Source organism: Pteropus alecto, unplaced genomic scaffold, assembly GCF_000325575.1.
Source record: "Pteropus alecto unplaced genomic scaffold, ASM32557v1 scaffold134, whole genome shotgun sequence".
NCBI classification, from domain to species: Eukaryota; Metazoa; Chordata; class Mammalia; order Chiroptera; family Pteropodidae; genus Pteropus; species Pteropus alecto.
This window is the reverse complement of record NW_006436283.1, coordinates 12,468,237-12,492,520: the sequence shown is the minus strand read 5'-3', so window position 1 is coordinate 12,492,520 and position 24,284 is coordinate 12,468,237. Positions and strand designations below refer to the sequence as shown.

The following is a 24,284-nucleotide window of genomic DNA, read 5'->3' as shown; positions in this document are numbered from 1 at the left end:
GAAACCCCATTAAAGTAAAGGCGGCACTCTGAGATTTTTGCCAATGAGTTTAATATATGTCCATAGGTAGTGTGTAAGAATGCTAAAATTACAAAATTAGCTGCCACGGTCCAAATGTGTGGGACTTTAAGAAAGCTTTCATTAATCAAAAGATAACTTAGCATATCAATTTTGATTCCTAAAATGTATTTTAAAGGTTTGTAAAACAAAGCTAATTCTAGAATTATAGCATTACATTTTATGTTATTTTTGTTATTTTAATAACTTAATTTCATGAACTGTTAAAAAAATATTACATCTGCATCTCCCAGTTTATACATTTCTGCATTAACCTAGAGAAAAACCCATGTGAAAAGTTTCCATGCAGTTACAAAGGCAGCAGCACATACTGCTTCCATGGCAACTTGTTACTGCTTCAGGCCACACCCGCACATAAAGCATCAACAAAAGAATACCCGCCCACCCTCTCCCACCAAAAAACCCAACCCTTTCTCATCCCCAGCAAAAATTACCCGGTACAAGCAGTGACTTTAAAAAATGCTTTCTTAGTAGGAAGCATTTATAAAATGCAGCGATCTGAACAAGCTAAATGCTTGTACAGATAGATGGGCCTCTTACCCAAGAGTTAGAAAAACTCTCAATAGTTTAGGAAAGCTCATTTTTAAAAGTATATTTCTGCATATTCATGGCTATTTCTTTGAAAGAATATACCCAGCCTCAGCTGTGGAAGAGAGAAAAGCAGAAGAAGCAAAGGGGACACAGCCGTAACAGAGAATAGAGCTTCTCCATGACCATCCAATAGGTTGCAGCAACCAGGAGGGAAAACATGTGCGACTTCAAGTAGACCACTGATCTGCTCTAAGTGAAGTAGTTAATTTTTCATGCACTTGTTACTCAAGAAAAACATACAACCACTTAAAATACAGCATTCACAATGTCATTAGCTTATGGTATCAGGGAAGGAGAAAACTGTGCTCCTGTACTACCTATCCCTAGAATTTTTCGTGTAAAAGTAACTATCCTAAAGCCTACAGAGATCCTATATTACTGTCATCAGTACCCCTACCCCACCTATAAAACATACACTGAATTACACTGTTTTGAATCCCTGAAATTTCAATACCACAGATAGTGTTCTAAATTTTACTTTTTTACAAGTTTAATGTAGACACAGAAGAAAACACCAGGCAATGTTTATTGTGCAATTCCAACAGTTATTTGTGGAATCTTGGTTTAGAGGCATTCTTTATAGCCACTTCAATTGCCATTCAGAACTGCCATTCTAAACGAAAAGCAACAATCTAATTGCTTATCTATCAAGTCATGATATTTCTTCAAATATCACAGCTAAAAGCACTGATGATTCATGTATAATTTTAAAAACATTTTAAAACTACAGAGTTCATACATCATTCCTTTCATAAAATAATCAAAATAATTTGATTATCTGGAAGAAAATTACTGGAACAGAGTCCTTCCGATGTATCTATAACCCCTGTAAAACTCCAAACCAAAAATAGAATGATGATGAAATAAGGATTTCTCAGTCACTAGGATTGCCTGAACTTTAAGATGAAAAATGGACTGTTATTTTTTACATTTCCTGTGAATTCAGAGCTTACAGGTGACGTCAGGACTCAGATCTCTGCGATGACTTTACATGGCTTTCACTTTGATTTGTTTCATTTTCATTTGTTTCTTTTCCAATTTTTTTTGTTCACGCCTCAAGGCAGCTTCCTAGAGAGAGAGAGAGAGGATCCAAACTGTTTTAAGCATATGTTAAAAAAAAAAAAACATCAAAACTAGAACACTGCCCATATTATTCAAAAACCTAAGCTTGCACCATAAAAAACATTCCAAAAGATAGTTATAAAAATTGCTAATATCTATGTTGGTTAATGAAAATTAACTTGAAATGAAGCACAGTTCTAACTTAAAATTTCAAGTTAGAACAAAACTAAATACTACATTTAAGCAGGCTCTGTTAGTCTGATCTGATTTTTCCTACACCCAGGAAAGAACTAGCCAAATTTTCATCATAACAATTATACATATCTGCCAAGGATTTGTACTTCCGTTCTGAAAACCTTAAGACCTTGTTTGATCAGGTTATTAATTATAAATCTCTTCTTAGTAGCCTAGATGTTATACCTAAGCACAATACTTCAATTCATAATATTCGAATGGAAATTTTTAGGTTTTTATTTAGGAATTAAGAGGTTACATGGGAGAGAAAGAAGCGTCAAATACATAATTTTAGTAGCAAAAGTCCAAATGTTTATCCATCCACAGCTGTGCTATCGTGTAAGTATCTTGAAGAATTGAACCATCATTGTTAACACCACTTTTATGGAAAAATGCATCCTGAGTTTGGGTTCACAAAGGCAGGAATGAACCCACCCTCTTTGGCAGCTGCTGTCTCCTGTGAAGGCTCAGTAGCGAGTAAACAACAGTAGCATATATGTCAAAAGCTACACTCTTCTGGGACAGCTACGTGGAGTGATTTTTTTGGTGGGGGGAGGGAGGCGGTGAGGGGTTCCTTTTCCATTTAATTCATTGTATCTTTTTACAAGGTACCCAGGCCTAGATACTGCAAAGTGGTGGTTAAACAACACATGGTTTATATCCACAGGCAGTTTACAATCTGACCTAAATTCTGGGCTCTCCTTTTATTAAACCTATTGTAGTTTCAAACTCTAGAAGGAACTGGAGAACCTTTCTTCATAGAAAAATGAAAGGTATTATCTATTCATGATTCCATGTAGATTCCTCCAGTGTAGTCATTAAAAAGCCATTTTTATTTATAAAGAAGATTGCATAAACGCAGAGCTCTATTTTCAGGGGGAAAATACCCATCAACTAAACCAAACCAAATCAAATCAAAAATGATAAGAAAGGATGAGATGGGAGGCCTGTGGTACCCCAGGCGCTTTGCTCACAACATTAATGACTCTCCTGGCAGCTTAAGTGCCACACAATGGCTCACTTTTACTTGGCAGCATGCTTCCTCTACTTCTAAGAATTTTCTTTAATTCTCGAAATTATTCTCATTAAAATTCACATCTCCCAGAGCTTTGTTCTCTTTTTGACTGGCATTTACAAGGCTTAACATTTTAGAGTTGGTCTATGGCATCTTATGTCACAAAAATGTGAGACATGCAGATGTGTGAAACTAACATACCACAGCCTAAAAAGCTCTTGGGTTTGAGACTCTAGTTACGTACAAAATAGAAACCAAAAATACAAACAAAATAAACATTAGAATTCTCTAATTCTAGAATCAAATTAAAAATTTTATAAAACAAATTTATTTGGACCACAGAGCATGTGTGCTGGCTTCTATTTAAATTTTTAATTTCTTTCTACCTCAGTAAGTATTTGGCTTGAAAGATAGTGGAACTTTCAAAATGGGAATGTGCTGGGGAAAAAGGATAATTCATATCACTGTCCAGGATCAGACTCAATCTAGCATGGTTTGAACAGAAAGGATTATTTTTTCTTTATAGTGCTATCAACTAGCTAAATGCCCCAAGTACTGAGAAAATACTAAACTTTTAGCCTGTGTACCTTCCCACACAGAATTTCCCTAACAGCCAATATGGTACAAAGAGGCCTCCTTATAAATCTTAGTTTCACCCCCGCGGGAACAAATGTTTGTCTCACCTCCAGCCTGCGCTGTTTCTCAGGATCTTCCTCATTCATGATCCGCTCCTTCTCTGCTCTCTTCTTCTCCTCACGCCGAGACTGCGCAGCTTCCTGTCTCTGCACATGCGTCAGCTTCAAGAAGTTCTCTTCCACTCGAGCTCGGTTCTTATCTGCTTTTTGTTTGCCCTTTCCCCAAGAAACAAAGCATTTCGTGAGGAATCCATTTCAATGCAACAGAAGCAAAATCCGTTTAGTGTGTTTTCATAAAACTACTCCCATTTAGCACTTGCAGGTCAACTAGCAAAGACACAATCACTGAAATCATTGATAGATGATCGCCCCCAGGAAGAAAAAACAATAAAAGGTGTCAACTTATAATAAAAGCTGTGGGTCTTACTTCTCTGTTGAGTCGAAACTTTTTGGCTTTATCAATAGAATAAATCACCATGTTCATCAGGGGTAGCAAAGCCTCCATATCCTTTGGGTAAGTGTTACCTGAGCCAGGCACTGGAAAACAAAGCCATTTTATTATTGAATTAACAGCAGCATTAATATTCCTGAGTCACCCAACATTTTAGAAATATTAATAGGCTCCTTTCTCCAAGTTTCTTAGGCAGCTAAAATGCAGTAGAAAATAGACATTAAAATGTATAAAAGGATCTTTTATTGAAGAAACCCAAAGGCAATAAGCAGGCACGGGGTTAGTTTTAATCTGTTTTTTTTATAGCTATCATTTAGGAGGGAACAACACTCTCCTTAAAATCATCTCTGAGAAAACGAAGAACCCAGACAGGACATGGAACACTTACCATTAAATGTAAACAGTAGTGTCCTCTTAGTGTCAGGCAGCTTTAAAGGCTGACCTTCTCTGTCATAAAAGAAAAGACTATTTAGAAAGACCACAAGAAAGACATTCTCCACACACATAAGAAACCCAATTCACTTAGACAAATAGATACCTGCACAGTATTTGGCTTGGTATTCCCAAGTCAAATATAATCTCATAGCATGAAGGACCTTTATAGGTCATCTGGTCCACTCGTCTATCTGATAAATACATTCCCAATGATCTTTAACCTATACTTGAACACCTCCAGTGATGTCCCATCCAGGCAAGATATATTCCATCTCACCTGGGGAGCCAGAAATGAGCCTATATTTCAGTACGAGGCCCATATTTTAATAAACATTTTTGCTTACTTTGACGGACTTTTACATTTCCAACTCCTATCTTCCTTTCTACAATGAAACATCTTATTTTTGAGTCAGACTCAGAATAAATTTAGAAATAATCTACTATAGCATGTATCATTTAGTTCCGACTACCAAAGATTCCCTTGTAATCTCTATCAACTCTCCCATCCCACCAAAGGCTCCATGATTGCCATAATGTGGTAGGTACTTGGCCCACAATGTTATTGCATTGAGTAAGGCAAGGATGGTGCAACACCATCTAGAGGCAAAAGGGCCTCAGTAATTTTGACACACAGCTAAAATCCAGATTGGCTTTTAACTGTACTCAAGTCCACGGACTATGAGAGCACAGCCCTTAATCAAAAATTTAAGGCAGAACCAATTCTACACCAAGGGTAAACTTAAGTATGCTCTCTTGAAACAGAATATGAATTCAAACAACGAATCCAAGCCCTAAATATGTATGTTCAAATAAAATTACTATAAAGCCAGAAAGTCTATGGGCGTTGAGGGTCTGATGTATACTAGGAAAGAATATAATCATCCAACTATTCAAAAAGGTAAAAAGGCTATAACTTATAGAGGACACAGATTTGTAGTCAATCAAACACAAGTTAAACACCAGAGATTCATATCATAAATTTAAAAAGAAAAAAAGAAACCTAGATTACAAAGGACAAAGAGATTAGCAATTATATTTTCTTAGTGTTAGCTATTTTGTAAGGTTCTCCTCCATCTCGAGTGGGTGGTACACATATGTGGTGACACATGCAAACTGGGAAGGCTTGTTTGTCTCCAGTAGGTTTTTAATTACCTTCACGATGCACGCAATCAAAGCAAAAGAACACTTGGGAGTCACCAACTTCCCTCACTCACTTGCTAAGGGAAACTGCAGAAGCACCTGTAGGTGTTTCAATACAGAAAGCTAAGGAAGAAAATCATTTTCAATATTTTTATTTAATACGTACTCTTGCATAATTTTTGGACCAGAGAACTGGTCTGAAAAATGAACGGATTCAATCTTGTCAGCATAGTGTGTAAGAAAGTGAACCATCTGAAATAAAGAAAAGAAAATTATTTTTTTTTAAAATAGGATTTGATACATTTCCTTTTTTTCATAATCTTCTTTACTTTTGCACACTATCATCAAGGCTAAAACTTTTTTAAAAAATTAAATAAGATAAGGAATTTCTCTACAATGAAACTAGTACCTTTTCTTTAGTAACACCAATGATTCAATTCTCCAAAATGTGTCTCAAAATCATGTTCTAAACAAGAATGAAAACATGAAGAAAAAATCTAAAATAATTACAGGGGATTCTTCATAAACACATCACCATGAACTTACATGTAGAATGGTCTTTGAGCTATCCTATATTTTTGTGATACTAAGATGAGCTACTAGCATCACACAACCAATAGAAAAAAATGGCTCTCTATACATCCCTCTTCTCTTACACTGATACTTAAATGGACTAAATGACAAGGTGATAAGGATTAAAGTTGTAGTCCTTTTCCAAAAAACCCAAGAGCCATTAGCAAATCCTAGGCACAATTTGCTCTTGACTTAGAGAAGACCTTCTTAACTAATCAAATCGTCCTTTTGACAAGTTAATCTATTGCTTAAAGAGGAATTTCAATGTTTGTGTGGAATAAAAAACCAGTGCATTGTCATAAAATGAAGAACTTGTATGTACAGTGTGGCTCTGAGGGAGAGTGCCCATAAAGGCCAAGGTCTGCAAACGTGTGTCTCCTACTGCATTTACCTTCGTATCCATCATTCCCTCTGTGACTTCTCCCATCTCTGACAGGATGGCCAAGGAGTCTGGCAGTCCATACTTTGCTCCAGACTTAGGTTTGTCACTACAGAACTCACTCTAGAGGAAGAAATAATTGAAAGCAAGAGATGACATTTTATTACGCACGAAGACGTTTTGTCTCTCAAGAGACTATGTACTGATCTATTTCAAAGTGGTCAATTATCCTATGCACTGAAGTTAAATGCCTATGTAATAAATGGGCACAGTTTCTATATTTGAGTGGAAACAACTCAACATACCAGATCCTGCATTTCCTTCTGCAGTCGCACCAAGGCTTTCCGAGTGCCAACAGCAAACACGTATGTGTCCATGTCTTCATCATTCATGGTTACTTTTATTTGCTTTAAAAAACAACAAAACTCACCTGTTAGGTTCTGTGATGGGCAGATTTCTAAGACAGCCCCCAGGATTCTCACCCCCTGCTGTATACATCCTCCCCTTGAATGTGTGAATATGATGGGATATCATTCCCATGACAACACTGTGTCATGTAGAAGGCCCCTAGTCAGTTCGCTTTGAGTTAATACAAAGACATTAACCTGTAATTGCACCCTACTTAAAAAGTCAAGGTGGGAAAGGGTATGGGGTTGACAATGTGATCTAGCAATTCCACTTTTGGGTATTTATCTAAAGAAATACAAAACACTAATTCGAAAAGATATATGCACCCCTATGGTTCACTGAAGCATTATTTATAATAGCCAAGATATGGAAGCAACCTAAGTGCCCATGAATAGACAGATAATTAGATAAAGAAAATGTGGTACATATATACAATGGAATATTACTCAGCCATGAAAAAAAAAATGAAATCTTACCATTTGCAACAACATGGATGGACCTAAAGGGTATAATGCTAAGTGAAATAAGCGGACAGAGAAAAACAAATACCATATGATTTCACTTACATGTAGAATCTAAAGAACAAAATAAATGAACAAACAAAACAGAAATGGACTTATAGATACAGAGAACGAACTGATGGTTGAGAGATGGGAGGGAATTTGAGGGGGCTGAGTGAAAAAGGCAAAGGGATTAAGAAGTACGAAGAAAATAGTCATGGGCATATAAAGTACAGAAGAGGGAATATAGTCAATAATATTGTAATAACCGTGTACGGTGCCAGGTGTACTAGACTTATTGGGGGGATTGCTTCATAAATTATATAAATGTCTAACCACTATGCAGTATAACTGAAACTAATATAATATTGAATGTCAACTGTAATTGAAAAAAAAAAACTCAATCTGTATAGAGAAAACAAGCAGGAAGAATACATACCACTTGATCACTCATTGGCCTCATCATCCGGGCCAGGACATTCAGCAAGTCCTGTCTCTTGAGGAACTGAAAAAAGCAAGACAACAGTTGCAACTTCTACTTACTATAAAGAAAAGACCTTGGAGGGGAATCGGATACTTCATCAAATATACTTGACATTTGCCAGTTAGTAGAAAGATGATTTTTAGACCTCATTTTAAATCAAACATGAAAGGATGAGACATTGAACTTAGAGGATTTGGAATCATGCTGGAAAAAACAAAAGGTAAATATATACATTATACCAGATATTCCCTACTTACTCTAAGCTGGATAAGCATCCCCTCACAGCACACTCGACCAGAACACCACAGGTTGTAAATATGCTCATTCTCCTGGTTCAGCTTCCCAGTGCTTGTGGCTTCTTTATTAGTTCCATCATCTCCTAGGGGTAAAACCATTTAATGTGATTCCCTGAAAATGTTGGGGCCTAATGCCACACCCTCCTGCACCCTGACCCCATAATAATGATAGCCTTAGGGTGGCAAGACTTGGCTGTCTTACACAACTCTCTGTTGGACACAGATTACAACAGATGGGCATTGTTTCTTTCATTTTTAAAACTCTTTATTGTCTCCGTAAAAAAATTATAGACTTTAGCATTACTTCCATGTCCTTGTTAGTTAATGACAATTAACTTGGAGTATTAATTTCTTAAGAGTAGATATAAAATGGAGCAAAATCAATTTCAATGTCTCTGCCAAAAGTTAAAAAAAAAAACCACTTATGCGGTGAATAAAAAATACCATTAAAACAAACTATTTAACACTCTTTGATTGTGTCTCCCATAAGTTAACTTTAACCAAGTTTGCTTTTCCACGGCAAAATGATAAGTGGTGTTAAGAGCTGTATTTTAGATCTACAGTTCCAATCATTTTCTCTCTTTCCAAAAAGCTCCAGTTCCAATCATTTTCTCTCTTAGTTCATTAAATGTACAAAAGAAATTGTTCGACCTCATAAGGTGAAGCAGACTGATATATCAAATGAAAACACACATGGAAGGCATTAAAGGCTACTTATTATTTTTCTAATTTCCAGGTCAGAAATTACTCTGAAATACAGAGAGAGCAAAGAGAGCATGGACTTTAGAAGCTTGTAAACTAGATTTTAATATCATGGTTGCAATTGAATAAGTTAGTTCTTACTGTGTTCGAGGCATTGCTTCACATGCTTCCTGAGTAGTAACGTATTTCATCCTCAGAGCAAACCCATGGACTTTAGAAGCTTGTAACCCATGGACTTTAGAAGCTTGTAAACTAGATTTTAATATCATGGTTGCAATTGAATAAGTTAGTTTTAACATTTCGGGATTTCAGTTCCCTCCTTTGGAAAATAGAAATCATAGCCAATCGACAGTATTGTTACAAAGATTAAAAAATAAACAATATATGCAAAGTAGCTAGCACGATGCTTAAACAGTCTGATAAAGAGCAGAGCAGATGGATACTTGCTTACTATTAGAGTGTTAAATGCCAAAGAGGTGAATGTGGGGGAGTCCATTTTATTCCTTACACAGGATCTGCAACTAAAGTGTCCAGAACCTGGGGGAATTTTGAGGAATTTCTAATTTCTAAAAGATGAACTGAAAACATTTACCAAACTATTTAAAATGTCAAAATTCCTTGCTATCGGCCAGACTTAGCAACTTGTTTTGATAACACTGATTATTATCTCATTCTATTCATAAGTTGTTTTAGTTACTGTTGGTTAATGATAGATGAGAAAATTATTTCATAAGTGAAATTTATACAGCCTATAAAACATGAAAAGTGGAATCTGTGAGAGAAAATAAAAAAGCATCCTCTTCAGCAGTTAGAAACCTATGCTGAGGAGAAGAAAAAGTTCTTACCAGACGGTTTTCAAGCAAGCAGCTGAACTTCTATTAACCTAACTTACCCACTAAGGTAAAGTTGCTCTCCAAAAGCTCTCTGTGAGTGTTAAACCAGGCTTGAGCAAGGCGACTGTTTTTATTCTTCCCAATGATATAATTCATGATGTAGGCCAGCAGACCAGTTACCATCAAAATTTCTAGATAATAACTCTCCCAACTGTTCTGGAGGTGTGCAGGAACCTAAAGAAGAAAAATCCTTCAATTTAATATTGGCTGAGGCTAAAGGATGGAGTCTAACTCATAAGATGAAGGAGAATGAGAAAACCCATAAACAGAAGTTATAACTGTCACTGAATATGGTAATACTTTGAAAAATATACCCATTTTGGTTTTCTGGGTTGGCTTTGTAAAAGACTCTTTAAGAGAATGTGAGGAAAATCAAATAGGATAAAAAGCTGTAAAGCCTTTTGTATTAAACTTGATTCTGAGTCTCACCCCAAGTAAATCCAATGCCTAGCCTCTTCATCATTCCTTGATAAATAAAACTATGAGGACTAGGATAAAAACATAGTTACTTCTCTAGGTGTGGAGTTTTATCAGAAGAATTGGTATCAAACTTTCACAGATCCTATTATTATATCAACACCAACTATATGTCACTAATTATATTTCTGGGATTAATGACAGCAAGATATTTTGTTGGTTACTTTAGAATTCAGAATCCTGTATACCTACATCAACAATTGTTATTGGGTCTTTATTTTTGCTAGAAGAAGTATCTGGTTTGTCTTCATAACCTTCAAATTCTTCATCATCATATGGCTCACTCTCAGTATCTCCCTCCTACAAAAATGAGGCACAATCTGTTTCCCCTAGAAATGTTGCCAGCAATTTTGTCTCATTTTTGTAGGCAACAGTTTTAGAGGAAAACAGAACATTTAGGCAGTTGAGCATACAACACAGAGAAATATTACATGTTTTTAACAAATGATGACTCTCCATGCTTTTGAACCCTGAGTTTTAAATGATATAATTCCTACCCCCACACAGAATCAATTTTCCACTCCTTCCCCCACCCAGCCTTTCTATAGAGGAGAAAAATACAATTCATTCTCCAATCAATGTAATAGGTGGGAACATACCACAAAACAATTAGAAGAGCTCCACCTACTAAACAAAAATAAAGATACCAGAGAGTAAAAGTCTCCCTAGACCTGGGGAGACTTACTTTTAAGGTATGGGAAAAGTACTAGGTACAAATTTTCTCATCCTTACAATTTTCCAAAAAATCAATAAAAAAAAGAACCTCACCTGGTTATCTGCATCTTCAAAATCTCCTTCCTGGTTTTCATCCTGCCCTTCCAATTCCACAGTGGTCTCATCTTCATCATCTTCAGTGGTTATCACCCGTTGAGGAGATTCAGTAACCGAATCTTCTGTGACATCCTCAAATTCAGCAAAGTCATTATCATCATACTCTACTATGTCTTCCTCATCCTCGAAATCATCAAATTTGGCCTCACAGATTTTCCCAAACACCAAAAGGACAACACAGAAGGTGTGGAAGGCTTTCATTGTACCTTAACAATGAGTTAAAAACAAACAAACCAACCCTAAGTGGACTGCCATTTTTTCTACAAATACCAATCAAATTTGGAAACAATTTAAAAAAATCTACAACTCTCTCCTACTTTTATTTAGTACTATTCATTTCAAATAGCATTACACACACACACACACACACACACACACATATACGTATGCATATACATAAATATATACATGTATTAAAAAAAATGAGGTGAGGGTAAAGAGGCCTGGGTTCTAGTCTGGACTCTGTCACTAGTTATCTGTAAAGTCTTGGACAAGAAATTTAATTTCTTTTGTTTGGTTTCCACTTACTGCATATTCAGTTAAGCATTTTTTGAGAGCCTATAAAAAGCTTTATATAGGAAGCGAGGAAGGGGTATAATAAAATAAGAATGAGATGCAACTACTTAGCTATTAGTGGTAACAAAAATAATACATGAATAGAAAAATCATTCATGCTTAGATCAACTTTGTGTGTTCGTGTGTGAACATCATGGTGATAAAAGCAAATGTTTAAGACACAAAGCCTTAGGCACTGTCCTAAAAGTTTTACAAAAACCAACTAATTTACTCCTCATAACAATCCTTTGAGGAAAGTAGCATTAACATCCCCATTTCACAGATAAAGAAATAAGGCCCAGAGAGTTAAGTAATACAACTACCATGGAACACAGAGCTATGATTTGATTCCAGTTTTGCCTCCAGAATCCCTGCTAGGAACCACTTATCAGGCCACTTCTCAAATGCAAACCGGTGGCTGTGATTTTATATTACTAAAAGTAATTTTTTTTGCTAACAAAAATGTTCCTAGTGTACATGATGGAATTGAATATATCAGTATTTCATAGCTTTCCGAAAAGAACAGTAGATATTCCACCATCTAAACAAGTTTTTGAACCAATAAATATAATGAAATCAGATCTGTGACAAAAATGTCCCAAATGATATGAAAACACAGAGGACAATAAAATCATCTTACAAACAGGTGAGGCTTTACAAAAAAGAGTACATTTAAGCTATATCTTGAAGAGTAGTCAGATTTCAACCATCATATCTATTTAGGCTATATTTCTAGTTCTCTCTTATTGAAACACCGACCCTATACCATCATCTAACAGACACGTCCATTTTCATAACCCTGTAAACTTTCTGTAGAGAGTCAGAGAGTAAGTATTTTAGGTTTTGTGGGCCATATAGAGTGTCTGTCGCACATTATTTTTTTAAAACCACTATTTAAAATTGGAAAAACCACTCTTATTTCACAGGCTGTACTAAAATAGTTCACCCTCAGACTGTATTCTGCTGATTCCTGCCCTACGATTGTCTCAAAATAAACAGGTACTTGAATTTCACTATTTCTATATAACTATCAATCCCATTTCTCCAGTCTTACTTGTTGAAAAAACAAGATATCTAACTTCTCACTTTCTTTTCCCTTTGAAATCTAATCAGCTGTCATCCTGGTGTTTCCTTCTTTGATTCTTAAAGCTATCATGTAGTCCAAGTTATCACCACCGGCTGAAGAACCACAATATTATCCCAAATGGTCTCCCCTGTCTCAATTCTCCCTACTTTTCCTCCCTAAGAACCACAACTATCTTCCTAAAACACGACTTTTGTTACATAAGGATTCAATAACCATCAAGGCCCATCAATTCCTGCAGAATATAAAAACTCTAGCTTTCACTGCTTTCATGAAATGATCCTACCATATCTAATCAAATGTATCTTCACTGAGCATATCACCATGTCAGATACGGAGCCAAGAGAAGTAAAACTTAACTCCTAAATAATGATAAATTTGCAAAAGTATTCAGCTTCAAGGATATATTATGATATCACTTACAATAGTGAAAAAAAAAATTGAAACTGGCTAAACTATGGGTGCATCCAAAAAACAAATTTACTTTTTGTCCATTAAAAATTGTTATAAATGAAGTTAGAATCCATGTTGTTTTAGAAGCAAATACTACAAACTAAAAGTTTAGAAGGATATACATACATCTACATATAAATAAGTTATTTTGTTCAGTAGGATTATAGGCACTTTGCCTTTATTTTTCTTTATATTTTCTAATTTTCCTATGATGTGCTTCTGTAATAGAACATTCTTTAAAAAATAAAATAAAAGCATGGTTCCTGCACTCAAGAAGAGATACTGCAGACTGAGTAATAGCTATAGCAGACAGGCCTGAAATAATGTATTTTAGGGAGTTTGGTATAGACCCAAGAGGGGGAAATGAGGCTAGAAAGGTCATCAGATCATGATGATCCTTATTAAATACCATGCTAAGAAGTTCGGATAATTAGAATCAAGTAAAGATTTCAAGTAGGAGAGTGACGCTATCAGATTTGCAATTTAACCCTGACAGCTGACACAGAGGGTGAACTGGAGGACACCTGAGGCAGGAAGAATAAGTGGTCGAAATAATTAGACAATAGATAAAATGGGATTGAACTGGCAGTGGTACTGAGAATGAACAGGAAAACAGATTTGATATTTAAGAATTCTACTTGTCAGCATAAAGTGATTGTATAAAGAGAATGTGGGAAAGGAAGATCTGGGGTGATTCTAAGTTTTGGCTTGATTAATAGCTGGACAAAGTCATCCTTGAGATAAAGAACAATAAAGTAGGAAAAAACTGGGGAGAAAAGCAATAAATTAAATTTAATACCTGTTGAAAAGTTTGGAGTGTTTTTAAGCAGTATGTTAGATGATTAATATTTATCTCTTAATTTTCACAATATCTCTAAAAGGTATCATAACCTATTTTATAGAGGGAGAAAAGGATGTAGTTAGAAATATAAGCCTGGCATTCAAGATACAAGCCAAAGCTGGAAAAAGAGATGGTGTGAGAATGGATGAGATCTCCAGGGAGTATTATGAGTTAAGGCTATTTTTTTTTTCTTTAAAGAGCATCAAAAAAGTCTTGAAACAAATTGTAACAGCTAAGAGGTGGGCATAATGGGGGAAATTGGAATGGGAAACTAAGACAGAATAGTTACAGAAAAAGAGACTGGTCAAAATGGCATCATGGGAATCAAAGGAGAAGCATATGTCTAAGAAGGAAATAGAGCTCAGTTTCAATTGCTGCAGAAAGTTCAAGTAAGATATAAACCAAAAATTTCCAAATGTTAGTAAGGAAGTCATTTTTGGCAACTGCAAGAAGTGGTAAGGATGGAAGCCAGAATGCAGGGAGTTGAGTACTAATGGAGGTTAACTACCACTCTTTCAAGGTGCTCTGGGATAGTGAATATTCTCTATCGTATATTTATAACACCATAAGTTCTTAAAGGAATCAGTTCAATGCCAAAGGTTATTGCCCAATACCTTGCAACTCCTGGCTGCTCAAGAAATATTCTTTGAACTGTACAAAGTTCATAAATTCTGGAAGGCACAAGTGATTCGAGAAATGTCATAAAGGATAGACCAATAGCATCTTTTCCAATATTTACCCTTCGAGGTTAGCATCAGGGAACATTTTATGGGAAAACATAGCTGCCTTCTCAACACCAATCTCAAAAAAGTTTGTAATGCGTCTCCAAACATCCCTAGCTTCCTTTGATAATCTTTTATTATAGTCAAAAGTGGAAGAAATATGGAAAAGAGCATGCACTTTGGTGGAGTTAGATTTGGTTTAAAATGTCAGCTCTACCAAATGTCAGCCATAAAATCTTGGGCTACTTACTTAAAATTCCCTGTTTCTCACTTAAAAAAAAAGAGATACCCATTCACTACTTGCCTCATTGGGTTGTATTGGGCAGTACAGGAAATATGTGACTCAATAAATATTAGTTACCATTTCTTCCTTCCCCTGTGCCTTATGAACAACCTTTAAGATTTAAAAACTTCATTTTTTAGTATTTCCCTTTTCAGATCTATTCTAAACTTTTTTCAAATAGAAGCAAATAAAGGTTAACATTGGCACAATTTGATTAATTACTTGTCTAAAGGTCTGATCATTTCAAACTGAATTTCCATTAGAATGTTCACACCATGGAAGCATTTCTAAGATAACTCAGCACTTAACAGGGCTCCTTCAAGGTTATTTATGTTAAAATTATCCAAGTCATTTGTGCCTTTGCCTTCCCACTCACAAGTCTCTCTGCTGCACCTGTCAGCTCATTTCTCAAATGCATAACTCCCTGCCAGGCCACCCAGTCCTGAATAGACTGCTGGGGGAAGGAAAGCAAGCATTAAGAAGTCTGGTTTGATTATCTTTGGCTAGCTCACTTGGCAGTGTCTCACAGACTGGATCTGGACTTAAATTCCAAAGAGTAAGTGGAGGAATCATTCCTTGTTGCCATTTTAGCTTCGGCCTTTCTGACAATGGCCAGACTATGAAGTCAGGTAGACATTTCCCTATCTCTTTACACATGTTGGATAAAACACGTTTTGTTAAGACATTTTCAGAGAAGACTGGCCACAGAGGTTGTTGCTTCTGTTAAACCACCCTGGTCTAGTTCTCACCATGGAGAAACAATTTATTGTTATGTCTGCAGTTCATTCTTCCTGTTGCATACTGTAAACTTTCTCTAACTTTGCCCTTCTGGTTGGCATTTGCTCACAACTCTGTGGGGGAAGTTCCCCCAAACCATTAAAATCACCCCAATCCTGAAGACCAACAGAAAATGGGCCTTGGGGTGGGTGGACAAACTTTGCTCCTTTTAAGAAAGTCGGGAGACGTGAGAAGGCGCGGGGACCGACGCTTGTCACCACAGGCCGGACTTAGAGGGTTGGGTGGGAAACGGGACCGGGCGAGGCCACGCGCAACTCAAGAGTGACCACTCGGCCTGGCCCGGCCCCCCACCGACTAACACTTCATGGCCCGCTTCCTACCTGTACCAGGGGCTAAAACCCGGCTCAGCGCTCCTGCGGCCGCCACCTCTACCTCGCTTGCCTCGGCCTGGCAGCCGCCTGCACCGTCACCGCGGTTTTACTGCCCCGGATGCCTGTAGGACACCGCTGTATCAGGGAGCTCAGTCACGCCGCGCCAGCCTTGACGTAGGCTCCACCATCCGTTACGTAGACCGCCTACGGCCCGCCCGCGCCTGCGCGCGGAGAGCGAGCGGGACGCAGCCTCGGGGAACCGCGCGGGACCTCCTCCAACCCCGCCCAGCTGGGGTTCGGTGGGGTGGCTGGGAGAATTATACAATCCGGGCCCCTGGGCCGGAACTCCTCACGCAGTTCCCAGCCCTCTCCGCTCGGATTCAGTCAAGTTGTCATCACACTGAACTGGTGCTCCGGAAGCTAAAGGTGGCCATGCTGTATGACACCACATGGCCAGAGACACGAGGAGAAATGTTGCCCGACTCTTATTTGCAAAAGATTACGAGAATCGACAATTTCATGTGTATGCGTTTTCCACCCAAGGCCTTTTCTCGGAATTTTTGGCGGCTCCCTGTCACTGCTACTCTTTCCTCACTCCCATGCCCGCTTCCTAAACGGACCTTAAACACCCACATGCAGCCACAGCGCCCTGTCAAAGTGTCAGAGAGGTCTGCGGGGAATTCTGGAGCTTTAAGGCCGGGACCCCGCGGCGCTTCCCGGAAATCAAGCGCAAAGCCCCGCCCCTCGGCCCGCGCTCTTTGCACTGCGCATGTCAGGGTTGCGTTCCCCTCCCCCAGTCAGCAACGGGTCGAGAGGCGGCGGCGGCGGCGGCGGCGGCGGCGGCGATAGGGGGCGGAGAGGCAGGAGCGCGGCGGGACGCGGCCTGGACCGCGCGTACTTTGGGCGGTGGGATTCTCTCCGCGTCGGTGGTAGTAGGAGCTGCCGCTACAGCAGCAGGTTTGTGTGAGGTAGGTCGGGACGCGGGACCGCTATCCCTTTGGGGCACTGGAGACAAATGCGGGGCCTAGCGAGGGCCAGGAAACCGCGGCCTCGCTTAACAAAGAGTCGGCGGAGCCTCTGGGCACCGGAGGCCCAGGGGGCCGGGGAGGGGTGAAAGTGTGGGGCTGAAGCCTTGAGGGATTCTTCCTAGCCGCGTCGCCTGCCCATGGCTCCCACTTATACCACTGCTCTTGAGGAGGCCCAGGTGGCGGCTTTCCGGAGGCGGCGCCCACCAGCTCGGCTACGGAAGGAATTTGCAAGATGCCGATCTCAGAGGCCGGGATAGCCACTGGGAGAATTCTGACCCTATTCGGCAGCAATTGGCCCTTATAGGCAAAAGTTGCCAGATCAAAAGACAGTAAAAGCCATAGTCTGTGATCTTGGTGCAGCTTTGAGTAGATCAGTGATTAGCATCACCATCGTCACAAACTTTTTGCGGCCTACTTAACAGCCTGTCTGATGTGGGTAAATAATTTATATGGAGTTGCAAGCATACGTGCCAATAACATAAGGAGAAACCATCGTACTGGTCGAGAGTTTTGGGGAAATCCTAGCTTCCTTAAAATCTTAGCGAAGTATTTCCCCGTTTACGCCTCATTGAGACGGTCGTTCGAATTCCTCTGGCTTCCCTGGATGTTGTTTTTTGTAATAATGTTTCGATACAGATAGATACATATTCTCTCCCACATATACACTCTGGAGCTCCTAAAGGGCAGAGATTATTTTTAATTCACTGTAACTTTATAGAACCAAGTCCAGTTCTGGCACATAGGAAGTGAGCAATAAGTGTTTTGTACAAAAATTAATTATAAGACACAGCATTGAAAAAAATGTATGCTTAGTTTTTCCTGTATCTAGAAGTGGCATTATATGGCCTAATCTGCAATTCATTTATTCAAGGAATACTGTATGCCTATTCCCTAGCACTGTTTTAGGTCTGTGATCTCTGCTCTCATGAACCGAACTTTCTAGTGGAGGGAAGAGAGTAAACAAACAAATATATAAATTATACTGTATGTTACAAAATTATTAGTGCCTTTGAGAAAAATGAAGCTGGAAAGAGGGATGGGGAGTTGTTATATTTTGAAATAGGGTAGTCCGGGAAGTATTTACAGACAAACAATATTTAAGTAGACTAAAAGCAGGTGAGGGAGGGAGCTGAGCCAGTGTCTAGGAAAAGGAATGTTCTAGGTAGAGGGAACAGCAAGTGTAAATGCCTGGAAGAGGATAATGCTGGCCTGTCAGAGGAACAATTAGGAGACCAGTATACTTGGAGCACTGTGAGCAAAAGAGGGAGTAGTAGGAAATAAGGTCAGGGAAGAAAAAAGAGTCGGGAGTCGGGGCAGAACAACCAGGACCTTTTAAGCCTTTGTGAGGATTTCTCTTTTGCTCTGTCTGAGATAGGAACCATCTAAGGGTTTTGAGCAGAGGGGTGATAAGACCTGACTTACATTGTAATAATTTAGTGTAATTCATGTAGGAGTGCAGTTGCTTACATTTTAGTTTTTATCAAATCGATATTCATATAATCAGCTCTTAGTTTCTTTAGTCTAACAGAGAGGAAAGAGATGTTTCTAAAGTAAGTATAATCCAGTATTTACTTACATTTGGCTTAAGAATGTGATGGAATTCCTAGGTTTTTTTTTTTAACAGATTCTCCTTAAAGAACTGACCTGTTTATAATGTGAGATCGTCTCAAGACAGATTGTTAGATGGATACTAATCAAGTGCCACTACAACTCTTTCTCTTACTCCAAAAACAAGTGATAAAGTAATGTGGTTTTATAATCGGTTGTTTTTAGTCCACTATTTTAAAAGTCATTTGGGTCATATCTTGTTTTCCACCATTGTCCAAAACATAAATTCTGGCCAGCTTACTTACCTTCCTTATGTTCCATGCTTATTCTAACCTTTGCTATTTCTAGCTTTCCTCCTTGGAATGTCTTCTTCCTTCACACACTTCTCTACTCAGCTTTCATCTTTTTGTGCCTCGCCTGGATTCTAGCTGTCTTATGAAGCCTGTCGCCACTTATTAGCTCATAGTGATCTCTGACATCTTCAGTGTCATGTAGCACTTATATATGGAATCCCTGAGTTGAAAGAGATCTGAGAAATATAGCTTGATATTCTCCATTTACCAATGGAAAAATTGATTTCTGGAGAAATAATAATGATAAACATGACAACTAATACATAATGTGTACTTACTATGTGCCACTCTTTGTTGTAAGTGTATTTTTTATATTAACTCAGTTTTTCACACCAACTATGAAGTAAGTGATATTCTCACCATCTTACTGATGAAGATACTGAGGCCCAAAGAAGCGTGGTGAAGCTAGAATTTTAACATAGCCTGGCTCCATAGTTTGTGTTCCTTTATTATGCTATTATGATTTTCTCCCAGATCATAGTATTTTAGTGCCTAGAACCATACCATGTAGAACTTTATGCTATCTTTAGTTTTTCTCCTTGGCCAAGAGGTAAATCCCCTTGGGTCTTCTGTATATTGACTAAACATGATTAATGAATGTATACTCTGGAAAACAAAAGAAAAAACAGAGAAGCCTGCTTCTTCCATGAAATCTGTAACATGGAGTTGGAGAGGTAAAAGAAGAATACAAATAGTTATGATTAACTGTTGGTGGTTTTATGACTATAAAAGGGGTTTAAGGAAAGCAGTTGCACTTCCCTGGGGGAATCATATTCATGTCATAGTTCTAGGAGTTGATATTTAGGTGGGCTTTGAAGGATAGGACTTTGGTAGGTAGGCATATATAGTGAGAGATTTAGTGGGGAGAGAATCCAGGTAGAGGGAAAACTGTTCACCAAAGTGCTTGGTTTTCTTGGGAAACTGATGAATACGAGAAACCCTGGGAGATAAGAATAGTAGTTTCTTGCTGTCGTGGAGGGTCTCATTCCAGCCTAATTGAGTAACTGTGGAGAGCTATTGAATTGAAGGGAATGACAGAGTCAGAAATGTGCATCAGGAAGGTTTGGTGGCCGCAGAATCTGGAAGAACATAAAAGAGGGTTTTTTGCTGAGCATCTAAAATAAATGCTCATCTCCGTCGGGTGCGACTTTCCCTAGTTCCACAATATGAACAACATATTGTTTGTAAATATTCTTTCTAAATCTTATCTCACTAGAATTATTTTAATCTCTTTTAAGGGATTCCTGAAGAAAATGAGATGGTCTTAATTAAGTTCAAGCAAACTAGTACTTATCGAGTACTTATTTTAGCCATGTGTTAACTTTCATGGAACATCCAAAATGAGTAAAGACAGTCCCTACTTGGAAGTAAGGGTGGCCTAAAGGTGAAGATGGACATAGCATAAATCAAATTTAGTACTAAGCAGACTGAACTAAGTGCTATCTAATAGCAGTTCAAGCAAAACCTATAAGGGATGTATAGGAGGAGAGGCACAGAACCAGGAAAGTAGAGCATGTTATTTTTGGTCCCCTCAACAGTGTCATTGTAAAAAGCAGTTTCGAGAACTCTTCCACATTGGCTTCAGAGTCCATTATAAGCGCTTTAATTTCTTTTTATTAATGTTAAACCTTAATACAAAAAAGAAAAAAAAATAACTCCTATTAGTATTTTGACTAACAGCCCTCCAGCTATCTCTGTATATGTACCACATGCTTTTACATTGAATTACATTGAATTATACCATCCACCTTGTTTTATGCCCTTCTTATTTAACTGAATGTGTAATAGACACTTTTCCATAAATGTAACTGGTAAAACTTAAAATACATATTCCTTTTGGCTAAGCAATTGCCTTAAGAAAATAATTAAAAGTTTGCACAAAGATATAACTACATGATATGTTTCATAATGTTATAAAACAGTAGAGAAATGTATTTATTGACTTTTAAAGATGTTCATAGTATGTCATTAGGTGAGGAAATCAGTAACTAAAACAAGGTACAGTGTGGTTTCAATTCTGTTTCTAAATTTTGTGTGTGTTTATAAATAAGCGTACAAAAAATAGCAAAAGATACCAACAAAATTACAGATCTGGTAGAGGAAATTCCCCTGCCCTCCAATTTCAGATAGTTTGAAATTTCGTTCCTTTTTGCTTTTTGAGTTTTCTGCTTTTCTACAGAACTTAGGTAACTTGCATCATCAAAAAAGGTTTTTTGGAGCCAAGACTAATAAGATACTGTAAGGTCTTGTTTTAAGCTGAGTTGATTGATGCGCAGGAAATTTCTTTGTAATCCTTAACTGTAAGCTAACTAAATATATAAGGCAACATTTCAATGATTCATGGTTTCTCACCAATACTGTTCTTGTGGTCACTTGCTCAATAAATTCCTGGTTCATAAGTACTCTTCAGAGACAGTTACATAGATAATTTATACAAATAACTGATCTTTTAATTTTTGCTTCTTTGAACCTTCCATATGTCATTGCTAGAGGATAACCTTTAATTTTGAGACAGCGTTGCTGATAGCACCTCAATCTCTGTTACAGCAAGCATTGCATTATATTGTAATTGTGGGTTGTTTTTGTCTTTTATCTTTTTTGGCAGGAGAGGACGTCTATTTTCCTGATATACTGTAAACTTGAGGATAAAAATTAAGAGATTATGTGTTTTCATCTTAGTATCTTTAGTTGCCTAACACATCAGATCTTCCAAAATATTTGTTGTCTTTTATGAGTATTTTTGGCAGCTTAAAAGATGTCAAATTAGTAATCAAATCCTTTTATGCTACATTGCTGTTAGATTGAGATCTCAGTAAAATACATAACGATTTCTTCAGTGTTTTAGAAAATGTGACCATTTCATTGAGGTTAGCACACTATGCTTCGGAAGTACAAAGTTAAAGTTTTAATTGAGAGGCAGAAGTTTAAAATGAAATTGTAGATAGAGGTTGGAAGAGACAAAATCAATAGGCTATTTAATCTGTAAAGTTAAATTTCTATTAACATGTTTTATTCCTAACAGATCAGTCATTGACACCATGAACTGGAATAAAGGTGGCCCTGGCACTAAGAGGGGATTTGGCTTTGGAGGTTTTGCCATTAGTGCTGGAAAGAAGGAGGAACCCAAACTCCCACAACAGTCCCACAGTGCCTTTGGGGCGACCAGCTCTTCTTCTGGATTTGGAAAGTCGGCTCCACCACAGCTCCCTTCTTTCTACAAAATTGGATCTAAACGGGCCAATTTTGATGAAGAAAATGCGTAAGTGGTAATTCTGGTATTTTAGCAAAAGTTGGGCTTTAAGATATTCATTCCATCAACAGAAATAGAGGCAGAGACCCTTTGTTTCCTGAATAATAATATGACCTCTTAAATCGATTATCTCACTGAATTGTATTGTTGCTAATAAGTTAAATCATCAAGTTTACTCATTTGTAAGGAATATAATACTTGCTTATACCTTTACTTTTTCCAAAAAGGATTTGAGGCCATTGAAACCTAAAATGGCTGAAGAGTTTTAAACAATTCATGTGGTTTTTGATGGTCTTTACTGAAGTATTTACTGACACCATATAAGTTGTTTTGTAAACACAGGCAGTTGTCAGAACTGGTAGAGACAGTTTGCCTCCACACCCAATTCCTTAAAACTATGTTATATCTTAGAGTGGTAGAAAAATCTCAGAGTTTTGCCTTCAGTTCTCAGGAAACATTTTTACTAATTATCTTTTTTAACTCGATTGTCGAATAAGGTGGTTACTATAAAAAGTTGGGGTTTGAAGGTTTGCATTCTAATTCCTTTAGATTATAATTTGTCTCTGATGGAGCCAAAGAAATCTCTTATTGCTGTTAATTCCAACCTGGTTGTGACACTGCTTGAGATTTTTTTTTTTTTTTAATTAAATTTATCAAGATCGGAGTTCTTAAAGTACACAGCAGCATTTTTAAAAGCTGGTATGTTATTCAGAAATTGAACACAGAAGTAGGTGTTTAAGATTCAGCAAAGTCAAGGATCATTATTCTAGAGAATAGTTTACCAGTTCAGGGATACTTTTTCATTAGTTAAATGAAACCTATGTAAATGAATAGATACGTGTGTGCGTGTATATCTGGCACATGGTTAGAGTTTTTGTATTAATTCCTAAGAAGATTTGAAATGCTTTAAAATTTTAAGCTGTAGCTGTTATTTAAACTTATTTATAATTACATATAATTGTACTATATTTAAATTTATTAGATATTTGGTTGTATTGCTATTTTGAGGTAAGGTGTAAACTAGGGATCCCCAGCCTCTGGGCTGTGGACCGGTACCGCATAGTAGGAGTTGAGCCAGCTGGTGAGCGAAGCTTCATCTGTATTTGCAGCACTTGTAGCATCACCGACTTAGCTCCACAGATCATCAGGCATTGGATTCTCATAGGAGCACCAGTCCTGGTGCCAAAAAGGTTGGGGACTGTCGGTCTAAACAATGTTTTGCTTTGTTTTAGTTTGTAAAAAGCTATGTATAGATACCTTTTCTGAGCTTTTTGTTAGTGGCAAAGTGGTACTTTCTCTAGACTTTGAGGTTGTTTTTTCTAAATACTTAAGTAGTTTGATGAATGATTTTGTATTGAGCATTTATTTTTAATTCTAGAAGTTTTCTATTGGTCCTCAGAAAATAGCCCACAACTTCTGATGGCAGTCCCTAGCCTTATGAGTATCTTTCAAAAATTTTAAAGGATTGTAAAGAATAAACTAGGTTTTTAATATTTAATATGAAAGGAATTTTTTCCATAGCATACACTCTAGTACTTACCATATCCATTCAGCAGTGATATACTAAATTTGTGCTAAAAATGCATCCCTTTTTACAGAACTGGAAATGTGATTTGAACAGGCACTATTGAAATGAAGAATCTGCAGTGACTTTTTTTGGCAATATTGGAATTTTGCATGTGTTAAGTAATACTTAATTAGGTCCATAAGCAAAGCCTAGAGATCTCTGATTTGACTTGTATACTTTAAATCTCTTACTAGTAATATAAATCATAATAAACATTCCTGTTAAATGAAAGATTCTCTGATCCCAAGCTAAAATAAACATTTACTTTACCAATCATGCATCTTAATTTTCAGATATTTTGAAGATG

General features: G+C 37.4%; 1 protein-coding gene and 1 long non-coding RNA gene across 3 annotated transcripts; one reads left to right on the top strand and one right to left on the bottom strand.

Moving 5' to 3' along the window:
• Positions 1-1,137: 1,137 nt before the first annotated feature.
• On the bottom strand, positions 1,138-16,948 carry CCDC47 (coiled-coil domain containing 47). 2 transcript variants are annotated; one of them, XM_015589623.2, is made up of 13 exons: positions 16,852-16,948; positions 11,122-11,390; positions 10,546-10,653; positions 9,876-10,050; positions 8,243-8,364; positions 7,941-8,006; positions 6,899-7,000; positions 6,606-6,716; positions 5,808-5,893; positions 4,455-4,513; positions 4,043-4,152; positions 3,664-3,831; positions 1,138-1,737 (listed from the first exon to the last, which is right to left on the bottom strand). In XM_015589623.2, exons 2-13 carry the CDS (start codon positions 11,383-11,385, stop codon positions 1,657-1,659), a joined length of 1,452 nt encoding a protein of 483 aa, XP_015445109.1. In that variant the 5' UTR covers positions 11,386-11,390; positions 16,852-16,948; the 3' UTR covers positions 1,138-1,656. The 2 variants fall into 2 exon arrangements, with proteins under 2 accessions (XP_015445109.1, XP_006912378.1); XM_006912316.3 differs by lacking the exon at positions 16,852-16,948 and adding an exon at positions 16,241-16,558.
• Positions 16,949-17,046: 98 nt separating this feature from the next.
• Positions 17,047-24,284, top strand: LOC102889321. The gene is made up of 3 exons (XR_001516925.2): positions 17,047-17,199; positions 22,183-22,419; positions 24,271-24,284. It is a non-coding gene; the product is annotated as an uncharacterized LOC102889321 (long non-coding RNA).

What these genes read in the sequence shown, in the direction of transcription:
- CCDC47 (XM_015589623.2), bottom strand. Translation starts at nt 11,385, where the DNA reads ATGAAAGCCTTCCACACCTTCTGTGTTGTCCTTTTGGTGTTTGGGAAA. An exon ending in TTGAAGATGCAGATAACCAG is followed by an intron (nt 10,654 to 11,121) that starts GTGAGGTTCTTT and finishes TCATTTTTGTAG; the next exon opens with GAGGGAGATACTGAGAGTGA. An exon ending in AGAAACAGCGCAGGCTGGAG is followed by an intron (nt 1,738 to 3,663) that starts GTGAGACAAACA and finishes CTCTCTCTCTAG; the next exon opens with GAAGCTGCCTTGAGGCGTGA.